The sequence below is a fragment of the Aythya ferina genome, assembly GCF_964211825.1.
Source record: "Aythya ferina genome assembly, chromosome: 7".
Lineage (NCBI taxonomy): Eukaryota > Metazoa > Chordata > Aves > Anseriformes > Anatidae > Aythya > Aythya ferina.
The window spans coordinates 30,720,076-30,737,793 of record NC_140302.1 but is presented as its reverse complement, the minus strand read 5'-3'; the positions used below and the strand labels follow the sequence as shown (position 1 = coordinate 30,737,793).

The 17,718-nt window shown below is 44.4% G+C and overlaps 1 protein-coding gene across 1 annotated transcript; it reads right to left on the bottom strand.

Annotated features, from left to right (window-relative positions):
* Positions 1-954: 954 nt before the first annotated feature.
* Positions 955-15,898, bottom strand: KCNK18 (potassium two pore domain channel subfamily K member 18; the record flags this gene model as incomplete). Its single annotated transcript, XM_084525504.1, has 5 exons — positions 955-1,769; positions 4,665-4,811; positions 5,561-5,638; positions 14,751-14,873; positions 15,508-15,898. 5 exons carry the CDS (start codon positions 15,896-15,898, stop codon positions 955-957), a joined length of 1,554 nt encoding a protein of 517 aa, XP_084381630.1.
* Positions 15,899-17,718: the final 1,820 nt, after the last annotated feature.

The window sequence follows — 17,718 nt, the reverse complement described above, 5'->3', positions numbered from 1 at the left end:
TAGTTAGTGACAACAAGGACAATACATGTTACTGTTCACAGTGACTGTAACAGAGTTAGGATGTCATGTAAATATTCTGTACATCTCATCTTCGAAAGGCAAACTTGCTATGGAAAACAATGTACATTCTCTCACAATCAAGCATGCTGTAATATCTAATGATGTCATTCACATTCCATGTGCATGCATATAATTTACATGCTAAGAGGCAGTTAGTTAAAGTCAGTGGTTTCTTTTATAGACTGTCTATATTTTTTTGACATTAAAAATGATGGTTGATAGCTTGATTCAAATTATGAACAATATAAGCAAAATCTTGAAAAATGTTATTCCCAGAGTTCTGTGCTTCATTACAGAATCCTTACCACATCCCGGAGAAATTGGTAGACTTCTCTTTCTATGAGTGGGTGAAGGGACCCACAGAAGCAACCATGACGGACCAGCAGCTGGGTTCACACTTCTTCTCCCCAGCTCTCTCTGATGATGAATCCTGTTACCACAGCATGTGCTCGCAGTTCAGCACTGACAGCCATGACCCAGCTGTCCCTGGCTGCAGGCAGGGTGCCAGGACGAGACAGGAATCTGGGCTCTGCATGGAGAAGTGCTAAAAAAAATCCCCAGTTGGCTTGTTGTGGGAGAGAGGACAGGAAGCCTGCTGAAAGTCAGAGCTTTGCAAAAGGTGCTGGGGAGCGCTGGCAGGGAGAGCTTTCTGCTCTTTCATCATGCATTATCGGCTTTTATTATTTAGGAGATGGGACCCTTGTGGGAAAGTACTCCCTGGAGATGCCTACACCAAGTGTCTCCTGAGGCACCCAACCAGTTTACAGCAGATTGGCAAGGGAAATTAGAAGAAAATGTGCCTCCTGCAAGCCCAAGCCAGGGAGTAGAAACGCACAGGAACAGTTTCATCATATTGCAGTGGCAAATGCATGAGTGAGGGAGAAATGACTACGCCTATTTTGGATATAACTTCTTTGGATATACCTTCTTTGATGGCATCTTTTTCTCTCCACAAAATGAAATCACCTTTTTGTATAAGACAATTAAGCGGTCCTGGCCCAGCTTAAAAGCAATGAAGACAATTTCCATTCCGATAATAATATAGAGGGAGAAAAACAAGAAAAACTTGGGATGTTCCAGTTGTGTATCTCCAAACCCAATAGTTGTCAAGGTGATAAAGCAGAAATAAAAGGCTTCCTGAAAATCCAAACTGGTTTCCCAGTTTGGAAGAATGGCAGCTGCACAGGAGATGTACACAAAGATAACCAGCACCATTAACACTATGGGCACATCTAATTTTTCTAACTCTTTTCCTATTTTGTCAAAATTCTCAATTACTCTGGACATTGTTTTTCCCCTGTCTAGTTCAGGACATGAGCTCCATCTCTCTATGCTTTTACTTCTTGATGGCTTTTTGTATTCATTTTCTCTGGCAATTAACAGCTCAAAAATTTCGGCATTGCGATATTGGACTGGCTTTCTTTTAACAGCTGACTGTTTTTTCAGCATTTCCACAATATTCAAGGGTTCATTTGTGGCTACTTTAGACAGCACTCTATCCCCTCTGTTACATGTGGATCCAGAACAGAGTTTAAAGGCTAGAAGTTTTGACTGTAGCTTTCTGAATTCGTTGTAAGACTTGGACAAGACAGTCGCAAGGATGTCTCCCATGTCTGTCAGGACCAAGAACATCAAAGGGATGCCAAATAAAGCATACAACATGCAGAGATATTTTCCAGTCCTTGTCACAGGATAGGTATTGCCATAGCCTTGAACAAAAAGAGAGAGAGAGAGAAGGGAGAAAGGGAGAGAGAGAGAACGTTATTTATTACACCTGTACTGGACTTTTTACTGACACCAATTTTAATGAGCTGGTTTTTAGTCCAGAGCATACTGTCCTTTTGGGCTTTGCTTGGAAGCTGTTCAAATTTCTGCCTTGCGGCCTGGTTACTGATGCAGGCACCTGCCCTCTCCAGGCATGTGGAGGTTTGAAATTTGCAAGTTCTGTTGACTTAACTCTTCCAACCACACTTAAGTGGGCTCTTTGACTTACCTGACTCTTAACAAGAGGCCATTTAGGGAGAAGAAGCAAGAATTTGGAGCAAGTCCATGACCAGGGTCCAGTCCATGCCCTGCTGGAGACCAGGAAGATTTCCTTACCTGGAAAAGTAGGAAAGGTCCAGAGGGGGAGACAGCAGGAGAGGTCCTGCTTTTCTTTGCCCAAACTGCTTATCATGAATGGTAAGCTAGTAGTGTAATTTGAAATTGTTCCTAGTTCATCAGATCTAGCTCTAATGGCATGCCTTGTATTGACATTTTATTTGTACTGGCTTCATAGTTCTACGAGGCTCTTACATGTACACAGAAAAACAAAGGATCAAGTGAGGAAACATCTGTTTATCACATGGGGAAATACATGCTTATCCCAGAGTACTAAAGCTTACAAATATCAATTACAACACATAGGAAAGTACTACCAGCCACACGGCCTTTGTGATCCATAAAGTGGCAGAAGATGTACCCTCTCCCTAAATTCAACTTGGGTATTTAATTTTTCTTCCCCTAACAGTTGGATGTGAATGTCAGTTTGTAAATTAGTGCTTTTCCCTTACAGTGGGAGAAAACAACTACATTACATTAATTTATTAGTTTAACAACCATTTTTCTTCTCATCTTCCAGAAAGACATACAGCTTTTCTCCTCCCCCTTCAAGCACATTGTTCTTTTATAGGTGACCTCCCAGGCCAGGTACTCAGCCTGTGAGGTTATCAGCTGGGAAGCTGAAGTGTGGTTTTCTTCCTATCCTCCAACCATTCACCAATGGTCTGAATCCAGCCTTGGCCCCTGCTTTGCTGTTGGGCACTGACAGACTATTTATTCTCTGTCACTCTGTTCCCCACTGTTTTATCGGGAATGTTAACACTGCTGAAATGACCGGGGAAGATTAATTCTAGTAGTTATTGCACTGAGTGACTTCTCAATTCTCATACATTAGAAACACCTCATGCAGTTCTGACCACCAATCTCTAGCCTGGATGCTCATTTCTGCTAGATAATTAAAGGGAGCCAGGTGGACTCTCACCTGAAGTGATTTACCAATTCCTAATACTGCAGATAACAAACCCACCACAATAGAAACAGCGATCTCTTAACAAGAAATAATCCAGGCTTCCCACTGGTCCCAAAATGCAGCTCAAAACATGAAGATGCTGTGTTGATGTTCACTGCTATGAAGACCAAAAATAATGTAGTTTAGAAATTTTAGAAATAAATGGATCACTTGGGTCAGTGTGTATGGAAATGTCTCTACAGTCCCATGTAAATGCAGGTGGGTAAGTATTTCTAGGCAAGAAGTCTTCAACAATATGTTTTCCACCTGTTTGTTGAAGTCAAAGCTTTCTGGTAAGAGGTACTTCGAAATGTTCCTGGCTGTTGTGTTTGTAGTAAGAAATATTTACTGGGAGGAAGATTCAAGTCTGTATCTCCAGCATGTGTCTGAACTCTTAAGCTATTCAAATATGCCTGTGGAATAGAAAATGTGTCATTATCTCCTCGAGACAGAAGCACTCTAGCATGTAGCACTGAGTGAAGCACACTCTACGAGAGCCAGCTGTACTGGGGCTGCAGGACGCTACTTGAAGGCAGCCACCAAAGTCATCAAAGACTGAGGTTCAAGCCTCTGCAGTGACTGAGCCAGCAAGCCCTATGTGCTCCAGTGAACTCATTAACTCTCTCCTTATTCCTTGTGTAGAATAATCAGGTTTTATTTTGCATTAAGATTTTATTTTGCATACCTGTGCTGGGATCTTTTATATGTCTTAATGCAGTGGAGAAACGTCTTTACAATTTGATACAATGCTGTGGGGCTATTTATCATCCAGCCTCAATGCTGACAAAATATTTAGACAATGTCTGTATTCGCCAGCATTTAAGAAAGATTAGCAAAAGGACAAGAGTAACTTTGGAAATGAGCATGAGGAGTTGTATTTAGCAATACAGTGCAAGCCAAAACCGTAACAGATGTTTGTGTTTGATCTAGGTCATGCTTTGAAATATGAAGGCAGAAGGAAAAATTTCAGAGGTGTGATTTAAGCAGCTCTGTGTGCTGTTAGCCCAGAGAACTGTGAACAACAACAACACGGTCAATTATAGATCCAGAGGTTTACAAAGCAGCATTAGACATAAACAACAGGGAAGCAATTTAAAAACAATATACGCATAATGAATTGCCTCTTTCAGTAAAGAAAACATTACCCAGCATAGCACATAATAGCGGCAGGAATAAGGTTTGATTGAAAAATTGAGCTTTCTTTCATTTCAATATAATAGTTCTGTGCGTATGTCATATATGAGCATGTGCTACAGTATGCATGCAATGCTGCTGCTAATCAGCACATACCATCGTTATTGCCTAAATTCTGACTTGTCCCTGGGGCTCAGCTACACCTCTGCCACGCATGTTTGCAGCACCCCTCACAGACCCATTATCAACACTCAGGAGAAAAAATCAGGAAGATTTGGAGATTCTTTTTCTTTTATTATTATTATTATTATTATTATTATTATTATTATTATTATTATTAATCTAATTCCCTGGAAGAAATACATTAGAGAAATCAGTGTGGCATTTGGTTCTGTAGGTGTTACTTTACCTCCAGACTTACCCACAGTGGTGAATACTGTGCAGCAGAAGAAGAGAGACCCAAAGAAATTCCATATATCTTTTGGGTTGACAAACCAGTCTCGTTTAGCTGTGTTGAGCAGTGCATGGATTTCTTTTTTAAATGACTCCTCATTTTCCGTCATGTTATCTGTTACAGTAACAGCACAAGATGCACTGAGAGTTTGCAGAAGCCCAGTCGGGGAGCAGCCTAAGTTTATTATCCCAGGGAATTTTACTCCAGCTAAGCATTTTCTCCTAGTCCTTTAGAAAATAAAAAGATTCACCTCACACACCCCACTGAAAAAATCAAGTGTGTCCACTGGCTCATTGTGCTAGCACAGCTTCCCAAGGAAAAGTCCAAGCCCACGTATGAACCCCATCACAGATCCAGGAGGGTTTCAAGCCCATCTCCTCCACTCTACCCCTCCACCAGCACAAGTGGGTCTGGGGAACAGCACCACACCTGCCTGCATTGAGCATCCCATCGCCAGAGGGATGCCCAGGTAGGGATGCTTGGAGCTGGGACAAGGAAGCAGGGAGAGACTTTCTGAGACAGAGAACCCAGCCCCCCAGCAGGCAGAGGGAAACAGCACGGAAATCTCAGCTGCTCCAGGACCTTAGGGAACTAGGGCAAAAAGGGACAACACAAGCACATCACAAAAAGTCTTTTAAGCATTTACAGGCAGGAGCTGAGGGACCAAGGAAGCTTACAGTCAAAATCACAGTTAAGGAAGAGAAGCAGGCAACAGCAGTCATCAGCTAAGCACAGAGGAAATCCCATTTTCAGGCTCAGCTATTATTACTTTGAAGAATGTCTTCAAAAGCCAAAAATCTCATTCAGAAAGCAAAGGAGTAACTCTGCGTACAATTAATTTATTTTGCTATTCTGGTACATACCTGTTAAATTTCTGGAGATGTACCACAGATCCTGCAGAAAATTTCTATATTCTTCACTTAAATTTACCTTCCGGTTACCTTCAATGTGGGAAAACATGAGAGCCCCAAGAAAAGCATAGATCACGAGAGACAGAATGAAGCAGGCATGTGGAAATACTGCCCAAAATATTTTTTTGCATGCCCTTTTACCTCGCAGAGGCTGTGATGTTGATGCCATCTTTTTTTTTTTTTTTTTTTTGATTTTGTGGGGAAGATAGCTTTTAGAGACAAGGAGGAGGATGTGAAACCTTTTGCATCCTAGAAAAGCTTCTCCCGTGAAAACAGGGATTGTTCTGCCTCAGGCTTTCAGATCACATGTCTTATAAGTGAAGATTGCACTACAGTCCCAATGGAAAAGGAGCACAACTCATCAAGCCTTGAAATATTTCTCAGTTGACAATATGCCCCTGTATCCCTGAACCATTACTGCCCAGACACTGCTACAATGCATGTGGATCACCAGCTCCCATGGGTCTCTCATAGGGCCAACTCATTTTTAAGGTTTCCTTTTCTGAACTACAGTTTCTCACAGGTACAGAAGACACATATTTCCAGCTCCTCAGAGGAAAAATGCACACTGTGAGTGACAGATTTCTATAAAGATTTCTCCCAGAAGTGAATATGGAAATTTAAAATTAATCTAAAAAAAAGGAGTGGGTGCTGATTGCTGTTGCCTCTGGGCAGAGCATAGAACAATTACATTATCTGTCAGATGACTTAAGAACCTCTTCCTATACCGTGTAAGATTTGCAGGGGGAGTCTTCTGAATTTTAAGGATTTTTCTCAAAAAAAAAAAAAAAAAAAAAAAAAAAAGAGGAGAAAAGAAAAAAGAGAACTAAGAAAGTTTTTGGTCAGTTCTCATGCAATTAAAATCTTCCCATTAATTCGATTTCCCACTCACCTTGGTAAGTAAGAACTGACATTCATTTCAGGGTTAGTGATCCTTTCAAACTGTATCCAACATTAAAAATAGTTTTTTTCCTTTCATCCATCACTCTAAAACACTTAGAGCAATGAACAGCATCACTGCCCTTGATAATGCTAATAGAAGTAGTAAGGGGAGTTGGACTTTACTGAAAAAGCTGTTAAATATTTAATTAAAAATGGAGACAGCCTTGCCCAGCCAAGACCTACTGAGACATTTGCAAGCTAAACTTCCACTCTATGAAGAAATACTACATGGTTGTAGTGATTTCTTCTGGGTCAAACTCTCAGCAAATTGGATCACAAGATATCACATGCTTGTTAGTATGGCAGCCTCCACTACAGAAAAGAGGCTTTCAGGGCTAAGACAAAAATAAGCCTCTGTGCTTGCTACTTTTCTGGTTTTCTGATTATTTGACCCAGTAGTGCTTTTTTTTTTTTTTTTTTACAATACCTTCATAAATCCTCTTATTGCAATTTATTTTTTTTCACTGTCCTGAAACACAGGGTTGAAAACTGTTAATGTTGATACTTAATGAAAAGCAACAGGACTTTCTGGGAGGCTGCACTTCAAGACAGTGTGCTCAGATTTGGTGCCATGGCCAGAGGAACAAGGGACACGGAGCAGCCAGTGGAGTGGGTGACAGAGCGAGGTGGTGGTGGGCAGGGTACCCCATGCTGGAAGGACGAGGCTGGCTTGTCTGGTAAAGTTTTATACACAGTGGGCAACAGTGATGTACAAGTTGGCAGAGGTTACTTGGATTTCTACAGATGTTTTGACAAAGTCCCTTGGTCTCAGAAAGGGCTTATTAAAACTGGAGAAATTTCAAACAGCGATGAGCACGATTGAAAATATGGACAGTTTTTATGAGGAGTGACTAAGCAGTGTCTTTGACCCTTGAGTAAAACCAAATAAAAACAAACAAAGAATGAAGAAAAAAGAAAAAAAAACAAAAACCAAAAACTGAAGGATATGTAGCAGCAGTCTTCAAACTTGTGGTTGGTCTGGAGAGAGTGGGTAAGGGATCAGCTCTTTTAGGACCATCAGAATTAGGGACCATCAAATAAAGCAAGTAGAAACCCAGTTCAAAACAAATAAAATCGGATAATTTTCACCTAGCTGGAAAACTCCAAAGGATTTGGGGTTTATGTACATTAAAGAAGAGGGTGGAGAGAAATTTAGAAGCACAGTCATCCAATGTTACTAAAGAGGCAAACCTAACTGGGTTCAGCAACCCCCTGAATTAAAAATAATTGGGATCTGGGAATGTGAACTGGGACACTGGGACAAATGGGCCTTATGTCTGAGGCAGTATAATCACATTTGTGTCTCCTTATAAAAAAGGCTCTCACTGCCCAGAATGGCAATTCTGACACAATTTGTCCTGTGGAGTTTTTTCATCTGCATCTCAAACATAAGCCTCTTTCCTCCAAAGTGCTTTAAAAACTTCTTGGCCTCCTCCTATACACGGTAGGATTGCAAAGTACTGAGCAATTCCCAGGAGCTTCTCAGCCATTTGCAACATCAGAATCTGAGCTTGTCACAACAAGAAAATTTAATAAAAATACATTTTGAAATGATTCTTACATTATTTGCTTAATCTAAACCATTTCCCACTATTGCTGTATTACATATTAGAACTCAGTTGCTTAAAAGCAAATCCCACTAACCACAAGTTATTCCAAATTGAGTTACTGTTACTTGTATTGAGAGATTTTTGCAATATGCATTTCCTATTCTTGTTAATGGACAGCAAACCTGCACTTTTCCTAACTTCCATTACTTTGATTAGGGCAAATGTTGGTGTTCTGAAGGTGCTGCTTGAAAGGAAAGTTTGTGACCACAGCTGTAAGGTTTAATTATTCCTGTACAAACACACACACATTATAATTCATACTGTATCTGATTTTCTTGGATTACAGAGGTTAAACGAGGAAGGTCATTGTTTGTGCAGTGAGAAGGTTTTCAGTAATTGATAAAGCTCATCAGGCATCGAGACACCTAGCACGTTGTCACAGACCTGCTGTGTTTATTTCTGCTCTATGAAAGGCCGTTGGACCCCGTGTACTGCTGTCCAATACTCAGCAGTATGACACCTTCCTCTTCTTTTTAGAACAAAGCCAAAGATCTGAAAGGGAAGGATTAAATAAGTAGCCTTATTAAAAATAAATAATTAAATAAAAGGCATCAGACTAAACTTTTTGCTTTTTGCTTTTTTTGCTTTTTTTTTTTTTTTTTTTTTTTTTTTTCCTCATCCAGCACTGATGGTTTGATAAAGAACTAAAACCCCAGCTTGGCTGCCCTTCACGACAAGGAGAATTTAGAATGATCAGTGCGAGACTGGATGTTAACAAGAATCATGGAGGATTGTATCTATTGCTGCTCACATACACACCACAGAAAATATTTCCAGAATGCCCTGAATACTCAGTTCCCTGAGCAAACAGGAGTGTTTCTGTATAACAGTGACATCAGCCTCCAGCAGCAAACAAACCACGGGTAGCAGCAGTAGTTTTATCAGGAACACAAGCCCAAGTCTGAATTCTGGATTAGCATTATATAAAATACAATATTTGCTCCCCAGAAGCAGGTCACCCCACCCAGTGAGGAAGGCTGAGGGATGTCAGTGGGCTTTTGGATGTGGTATTTGGGGGCTTTGCCACCTCCCATAGACCCCTCTCCTTCCCACCCACCCTCAAGACCTGTCCCTGGGGCAGCCCACAAATGGCACTGCCTGCACAACCTGCCAGACGAGCGGCACATGCTTTCCAGGCACCCTGAGCTTCTTTTTCTCCTCCCTATCCCAATAATAGTCCTCTGGAGAATGATTTCCCCTGTTCTCTCCTGGCATCTCCTGCTCTTCTTGCTGTCCCTTTGTACCTCAGATGGCTGGGGATGGCTGGAGAAATGCACTAATTGGCTGTGTAGTGTCTCTTGGATTCCCCGGGAGAAGGTTTAGCTTGCTTTGTATCCACCTGTAAAAGTCTGAGCTATTGCCTGAGTCAAGTGTTTGAGCTTGTAACCTCTGGGAATATTTGAGAGCACTCAGGACTAGCATCCTGACACTGCATATAATGCTAAGTGGATTCAAAGATGTCCAAGATTCTCACCCTGAACTGGAGAACTTCCTATTGCATTCTTTGCTCACACGAAAGCCAAGCAAACAGTCCCCATCATTTTATCTATGAGAGACAAACCCTCTTCACATCACCCCCATGCTCCAGGAGCAGCCCGGACTCAAGTACTTGTCCCCAGTCCTTCTCTTTTTTTTTTTTTTTTTTTTTTTTTTTTTATTCACAGAAAACACCTCAGTCCTTTCACTTCTTCACCTGGCAACTCAGGAGCAGGACCAGCCACCCAATTCATTCTTCACCCCTTCTCCCCGCGCTGGTGGACTGGGTAGAAGGGCCACCCTCTCCTTCATCCTACCCCTACTATCAGTACCATGTGCCAAAGGGGACTGAGAGGTGCTCAGGAGCAAGTGGGAAAATTGCTCCTGGACAGACAAGACCCCCTCAGCCCCCAATCTTCCTGCCCAGTCTCCAGCCCCTTTCTCAAGTGGATGAGTAGAACTGACCCCTGAAAGACGCAGTGCAGCAATTCTTAATTAGCGCAGGGAAGGCTTTGCAAACCAAGCAACCTCCCAGCGACGTGTACACTCCTCATTTATCTGCGTGACTCTCTTAGATGATGCGATAATACTTCGTGGTGTTACAGCATGCAGAAAGGTTAATATCACCGTGAGTCACCGGGGTAAGACCTCACCGCAAGTGAGAGGCGGCACAGGAGCCCTGGGCTTGCAGATAAGCAGAGGGGATTACTGAGGTTCAGCTACATGTCTTATGCCAAAGTCTTTACTGAGTTAATGTAGTGAACGTAATGCTGGTATAGTGGAGGCTATCTCAGCCCAGTAGTTTCATTTTAAGGCAAACAAGCTCCCTGTGGAGAGATCGGAAAACTGCTTCTTTGGAATTTAATTAACATTAGAGCATGTGAGATTATATGCTGCATAAAAGCTAAGCATCATGATTCATGTCAACAGAGCAATTTTACACCATTTGAACTGAAAAAAAAAAACACAACCCCACAACTTAGAGTCAAGACAACTAGTCTACTCTGCTCCTTAAATAAAAAGAGATTTATTCTGTATTATTATTAATGTGGCACCATACGTATATAAGCAGTTTAACAGAGGGGATTGTAAAACCTCAAATACAAGAACAAGCTTTTAGCTGTAAATATCCACCAGCATGCATCCCACATCGTCTCCGTGAGTGGCAGAGACCCTCTCGATTCTCAGCATGCAGAGTGCTAATGTAAAACCATCTACTGAACTTCTTTCTAATGTCAGAAGCATGTTTATTTAAACCCAGCACAGATAAGCAGGATGTAGTACGGGCTAAATATTACCAATAACATTGAGGTCAAAGCAGTGTCTGGAACAACTCCAAGGCTGAAGGACAATTAATCCCAAAACTGGAGAGTTCACAGTACTTTCTACTCTCAGCCATACCCTGCGCCGTATAAACCACAGGCTGGAGGATGCTGACAATCAGACACCTTTCTGCTTCCCATCACTGGCAATCAGATGTGATTTGTCATCAGATGGGATTTGTCAATGGCCCAGAGTTTCCTGATCTTCAGGCTAAATTTTCCATCACTTACTTTCATCCCAATAATTCTAATGACACTCTAAGCAATTTCCCTTCCCCTTTCTGTATTATGTACTCTTACAATATTTTAATTCCGTTATCCTACCACTCATTAGTCGTTGTGGATGCAAGGGGTGGAAGATTGTTTCAGAGATGGGTGTGCCTTGCGCCATCATTGAGTTGACACTTCAAGTTTCTTTAAGTTCTGCTGATTTCCTTTAGCTCTGAGAAGGGATACACAAATTTTTCAAACCCTGTCCCACCCATTTCAGCTAATACACCATTAATTAGCTTACCCTTTGTTATGTTGGTCCCTTTAAATGTTTTTAGCAGGCATGGAAATAGCTCCTAAGTGCTTTTTAGTGACTCAGTAAACATTTTACCACGTTAGTGGGGAACACTCTTTAAAGCTTTATACCCGTCAAGTGTAGCTTCACATGTTTCATTAGTTTAAGCCACAATTCCTTGGTGATGTGATCCTGCTCGTGTTGATGAGTAAGACTGCATTATAAAAATGTCTTCTGTAAAAATTATATATATTTTTTGATGGAAAGGAATGTAGCATCAAGAGCTGCATGCAAAATTGCCCATCACTTCTGAGGAACTTGTTACCTAAAAAAAATGAGTGCGTGGAATGAAGCCTTTTCTTCCACTCCTCTCAATAATAAAATAAGTATCTTGCAGCACTGCAGGATGAGTCACCTGGCCCAAAGGCTCTCTCTGTGCAGTGAACCCAGCAGGTTCATAAAGGCCACCTCACGCCACTGAGACTGCCTGGCACCTGCTGCCCAGCACTCAGCCTGCTGGCCCAAAGCCACAGAAATGGCACTGACCCAACTGAGCCTTCTCCGTGGCCGCCAGGGAATCTGAGACATAGGGAGGAGTAGGTTAACTGCAGGCTGAATGTAAATTCAGGGGGTCATGGCTTCAAGCCTGCCAGCCAGCCAAAGGCAGCCGGTTGTCCTGTGCTCTCTAAGGTGGGGCTTGGGGACAGAGCTACAGCCAGGTGCAAGCTTGGACTGAGAAGTGGGGAATTCAGATTTAATCTAAACTAACAGGCATAAGAAACTATCAGAAAGAAAAGGGTCATGGGCTGGGCAGCTGAGTGAATCGTTTGCATTGACATTATACCAGGGGGTTCAGAGGGACCTGAAGGTCCTGGGTGTGCACAGCAGGGGGGAGGCAGGTCTGGAGGTGAGTGCATGTCCCCATCCAAGACCTTACAGCCCCAGGAGTCTCTGCCCTCCTCACACTATGACTGAGAAGGCGATACAGAGCACACCAGCTGCATTTCACACACCCAGGAGCTGGAAAGGCTCCGTGTCCCCACCCCACCGAGTTCCTGGCAGGCAGCACCGAACAGACATCCCTTGGCAGGCTGCCTCGCGAGTGTCACCGCCTTGTCCCAGCTTTCTCAGGCTAACTGCTGGTGACACAAGGACCACAGGTGGTAGCTGTTCTCATACTGCCCTCTCATGCCCTCTTCAAGAGGTTATTGCTCAGCCACTTACCTCCACCTGGCAGCACAACGCTATCGTCTCACTGGAGCTGCTGGGTAGCACATTGTGCCTGCCAGGATTTCTAGGTCATTGTGCCAGCACTTTCTTCCAGATTATCAAAGACCTCTGCCTGTGGAGGCATGCATATACACACCAAATTTTGGTAGTGTAAAGAACTCATTTTTTTCTCCCTGGGTCACCCCATTGCTAAGGAGAGGTCGATGGGATCCTTTCTCCCATGCAGCCTGTGAAAGCTGCTGGGGCCTAGGAGGTCCTGAGAGAAAAGAGATCTGGTCACAGCACTGGACAAGTTAGAGCAGAACAGAACAGTTCACTTGGAAAGGACCTGCAAAGAGGACAAAGTCCACTTGCCTGATCACTTCAGGGCTAACCAGAAGTTAAAGCATATTATTAAAATGACAAGGTCTGTGGTTAAGTGGCAGAGAAGCTGTAAAATCCCAGTCCTTGGAGACTTCCACCATTCCACTGGACAAGGCCATGAGCAGCCTGATCTAGTTTTGAAGTTAGGATCAGAGACCTCCAAAGAGCCCTTCCAACCTACATTCCTCTTTTATTCTCTTTATTGTAGCACCATGGTATATTTTGTTTCCTTGTCCAGGTACGACCATTAGAAAACAGCCATCTCTCTCAGTCATTAGATCAAATCTTCCACAGCAGCTGTGATGTCAGTAGTGTTATAGGCACTGTTCTTTAAAACAATATCATTAAGGTGGCTAGAAACAGCCAGAGAGGATCCAGATGGGACTCCAAAATTTGGGGCCTAGAGGAGAGGATTTGTATTTTTTTTTCTGAACCTGACTCCTGCAGCTGCAAGTATTTGTGATAGGGCACTTGCAGTTGGGATGGCAGTGCAAAAGCAGAAAGAGTAAGCAGGGAGCATCACAACCCATGCTCAGACCCCAGAAGCATGAAGAAAGTGACCAGATGCTCCTCCTGAATCTCACATCTGGATTCAGAAGACGCTGCTCCGTGGCCTTCATCTCCCCCTCTGCAGGTTCCAGCTCCCTCCCTGATGCTGGAGCCAGGACCCCAGTTCTGCTGTTCAATCCAAGCTGCCACCACACAGCAGAAACAGCCTCTGAGCTTCTCAAAGCACACTTTTATGTGGAGGGACTAAATCCTGTCCCATCAAAACACTTAGATGACACACAGTAATTTCTGGTGCATTACCTGTTAATGCCAAGGACCCCCTTCCTGAATTTCATTTCAGCTTTGCAGAGAAGCTCTCTCCTTCCTTGCGGTCAGATGTTTACGTAAATAAAAGTAAATTGTCCTGGGAAGTGCCCTCTACAGTTTTGGACCTTTGTCACCCTTCTGAGAATATCATAATTTTTGTTCATTAATTTGAGACTGAGGTTGCTTGCAGTCCAACACTAATAGCAGAAACATTCCATTTATACCAATTAAGCATTCAACTTAATGCTTTTATATAGCTGATTTGTAGCAGAATTTGGTCAGACTGCTTCCATTTAAACTTATGTAACCCATTTTAATGGGTATGAAAGCAGAACTAGCTTTTTTTTTTTTTCTTTAATAAGGCACAGCAGATGTTCTGTCTGTAGACTCATCACTCAGACTGTGCTCCTGCTTCCAGCTTGTCTTCTCTCTCACTTTCTCTGTCCCAGAACTTGCTGCTCTCTGCTGTCTTGTAGGAGAAGCGTACACCCTGTATGACATGCAGTACCTACCCAGCCCAGGGCAGAGTGGACTATTTTAAAGACATGCTTAAAATGGGCAAGTTGAATACTCAGAAGTGTAAAGGTAAAGGCTGCTGGTGTTAACATAGACACATCCCCTTGCATATTTAAGTGGACTTAACATATTTAATGTATATGAGCACATCCTATATTTTTTCCAGGAATGTGGTCACATTGAATACACAAAATGGGTACAACTCACTTAGTGACCACCTACATGATATTTATTTTACCTTTAGGTCTATTTATCAAATGCATGTCCTGCAGCAGACCTGCAATATGACATATTTCAGTCTGAACATCTAAATTGTGATTGTGCCTCCAGAAAAAGCACAGTCTGCTTTTCCTTGGGGGTACCTCTGGCCACTTCTTTCCTGTAACATCCAATTCCTCCCACCATGGAGGCAGACACCCCTGGAGGAAGGTCTGAGGGGGGCAGGTTGAGGCTGTGATCAGCACTGCCACAGAAAGGAGGCCAGTCTGGAACAGGACACATGAATTGTTCATGCCACAGCAAGCCCTTCCTGCCAGACCCTTTCCCAGAGCAACTCTAGGGCAACCACAGCTTCGGCTGAGCATGTGCTACACAACACGTACCCAAAGTATTTGTATCAGCATGACTGGCCCTGCTAAGAAGGAATACACTGGCTGTATGGCCCTGCTGTGCCAGAGGAGTTTCTGTGCAGCAAAACCACCTTGGGCTCCATATTGCAAGCAGCTGGAAGCAAGTTCCTATGAACAGAAAGCATGAAGTGGCCTTGTTGAGGACGGGATGTGTGAGAAGCTGAGACAGTGAGACTGCAGGGCACATCTGTCTACTTTAAGAGGAAACCTCTACCTTCCTGAAGAAGAAAGCCAGATTAAGATGCTCTCCCTTCTATACACATGTATGTATTCCCACCTTGCCCAGCTCTCAGCAGGCTCCTGCAAACTGTTGTGCTGGAGCAGCAGAGCAGGGGCAAACTGTGAGGTAGGGATGAGCAGCCGGAGTGCTGGATTCACAGCCAAAACACCTGGGTGCAGAAATGCACCCTGGCAACAAACACCTCTGCCTGCGGAGCCCTATGGCAGAGGGATTCCCTATGCAGCAAGTCTGACACCTCTCACCCAAAACCTGCCATCTCCCCCTCCTCTTCCCAACAGCAGCAGCTTAGGAGAGGGTAGGGGAACAGGGCAAGCACGGAGCTCTTCCCCAGAACAGCCTTCCAGCCTCGAGCACTCAGAAGCTCGTGGACTCCCCGAGCCAGCGGTGGCCTCTCTATGACAGGGGAACCATCTCGAGCATCCCCAGGACCTCGTAAAGAACCAGGCGCTCCCCGAAAGCGGGAGGCTGGGCCCCGGCATCCCCCGAGCAGCCGCAAGAGGGGGCTCGGAGCCCGCTGGCCTCGGAGGCGGCCGCGGCGCGGGGGGGGGATGCCGGCCCGGGAGCCCAAAGCAGGGCTGTGCCCTCCTGCCGAAGCCCCTAGCAGCCCAATTCCCAGGATTTTTATTTTTCTGACAGCCATTCGTGCACAGGGGGCTTTTGGTGGAGGCGTGGGGATGCCGTGATTGCGCGCAGCCCCCCGGAGGGCGAGCAGGCAGCAATGTCCTGGGAGCCTGCAGGGGAACTCCTGGCACCAAGGTCACACACACAGCGGTGATGTGTTACCTCCCCTTCCATCTCCCCACATAGATGTGTGTTTGAAGAGTGGATAAAGCTGGTAAGGGGCAGCTGGAGGTATTTGGGGTTGATCTGCAGTTGCTGTGAGGTGTAGCTGGAGTAGATACCAGCCCCAAGGGCTTATCGGGCACTACCATGCCTGAGCTTGCCCTTGCTTTCCTGGGTGCACAGGCTCCTTTCTTTTCTTTTGGAGCACAGCTCCAAAAGGCCGGCCCCTTCTTTTGCAGGCAATGCAGAGGAAACCCCCAGAGAACCAGTTTTTGCAACTGTACCTATGGCAAATGCTGGCTGTCAGTCCCCCAGAAGGGACAGAAGTGTCATTTTAACCATAAAAAGCAAGAACCCGAGATAACATGAATCTCTTCCTAGAATCTCATCTGGATCTCACTCCCATCTGCCCTCTAGGCTACTGTGAGATGGAAGTGGTATGGAGAGGTATCGGGACAGCTAGAGGCAAGCTTCACATCCCCTCACCTAGCTTAAGAGCATCTTGCTTCCTCCTCACCAGCTCTCCCCCACACCACACAGGGCTGTGTGGGCCCTGCTGTGGTGCCAGCAATGTCCCTTGCTCAGGGCAGCCTCTTGCCTTCCCTGAGGGACGAGCTGGCTAAGGGCAGCTGCTCTAGCACACCCCCGTAAGATTTCTTGCTACGTGTTCCTGACACTTTTAAAGGATGAAGGACTCATAGCCCTGCCGCTGGGTTGCATTCATGCCCACATCAAATTTGGGCCTGTCACAGATTTTCTTTTTTGATTTTTTTTTGACATGGGGCATCCCTTCTAATCTCCTTCTGGCTGAGCCAGGTCCTGTTCCAGGTCATTCCTGTCCTGTGGAAATAAACCTGTGGGAAATGAGAATCTAATGTGCATGGTTTGTTGTGAGACGGCTATAAAACTGCCAGAATGAGTCTTTGGATTTGGGCATGGATTTTAAAGTAGGATTCTCATCTCTTCTAAGTGATATTTTCCCATATCACTGCTTTAAGTGATATGGGAAAATACATCTCTTACAGTGGTGTAAAGTGTGGAGGAGAACTTTTCTTTCTGTAGTCCCTCCCTCACTCTGGGATCAGAGCTGCTTGTGCTGCCTTTCCCTTGAGTCACTATTTCGGTCACTTAAGAGAGATTCCAGATGCACTCAGAAAACCACATATGTCACAGGGGGCAGACCCACATTTCTGTTACAAATTTGGGTGTGTTCTTCCATTTTGGCCAGTGGCTGGAAAGAAGTCCTGCCCCAAGCCAGACGGGGAATCTCTTTCAACATGTGCCTAGCCAGCAAAGTGAGGGGTGAGTTCTCCTTTTAATTTCTGGGACTGGGACCTGAACTGAGCTGCGATGCCAAAGGCTGGCCAGTGCCAGGGGTCTGCCCTGTGCCACAGGCTTCCAGCGTGGCTGTGACACCGCTCAGCATCCCTTAGGCTGAACTTTCATGTAATTATTCCCCTTGCAGTAAAAGCTTTGAAAATACTGGGGAGGGAGCCCTGCTTTACACAGGTCTTTTCTCCCCTTCAGCAGTTCAGCTGGGTGTCAGCCCTGGCTCGGGTGACTTCAGAAATAAACGCGAGGAGCGAACCTCACAGTTGTTGAAGTATCTCCCAGGGTTGCCTGTAACGTATTTGCCAGCATCAAAGACTTTTCAGAAGTCTGTAAAATATAACACTT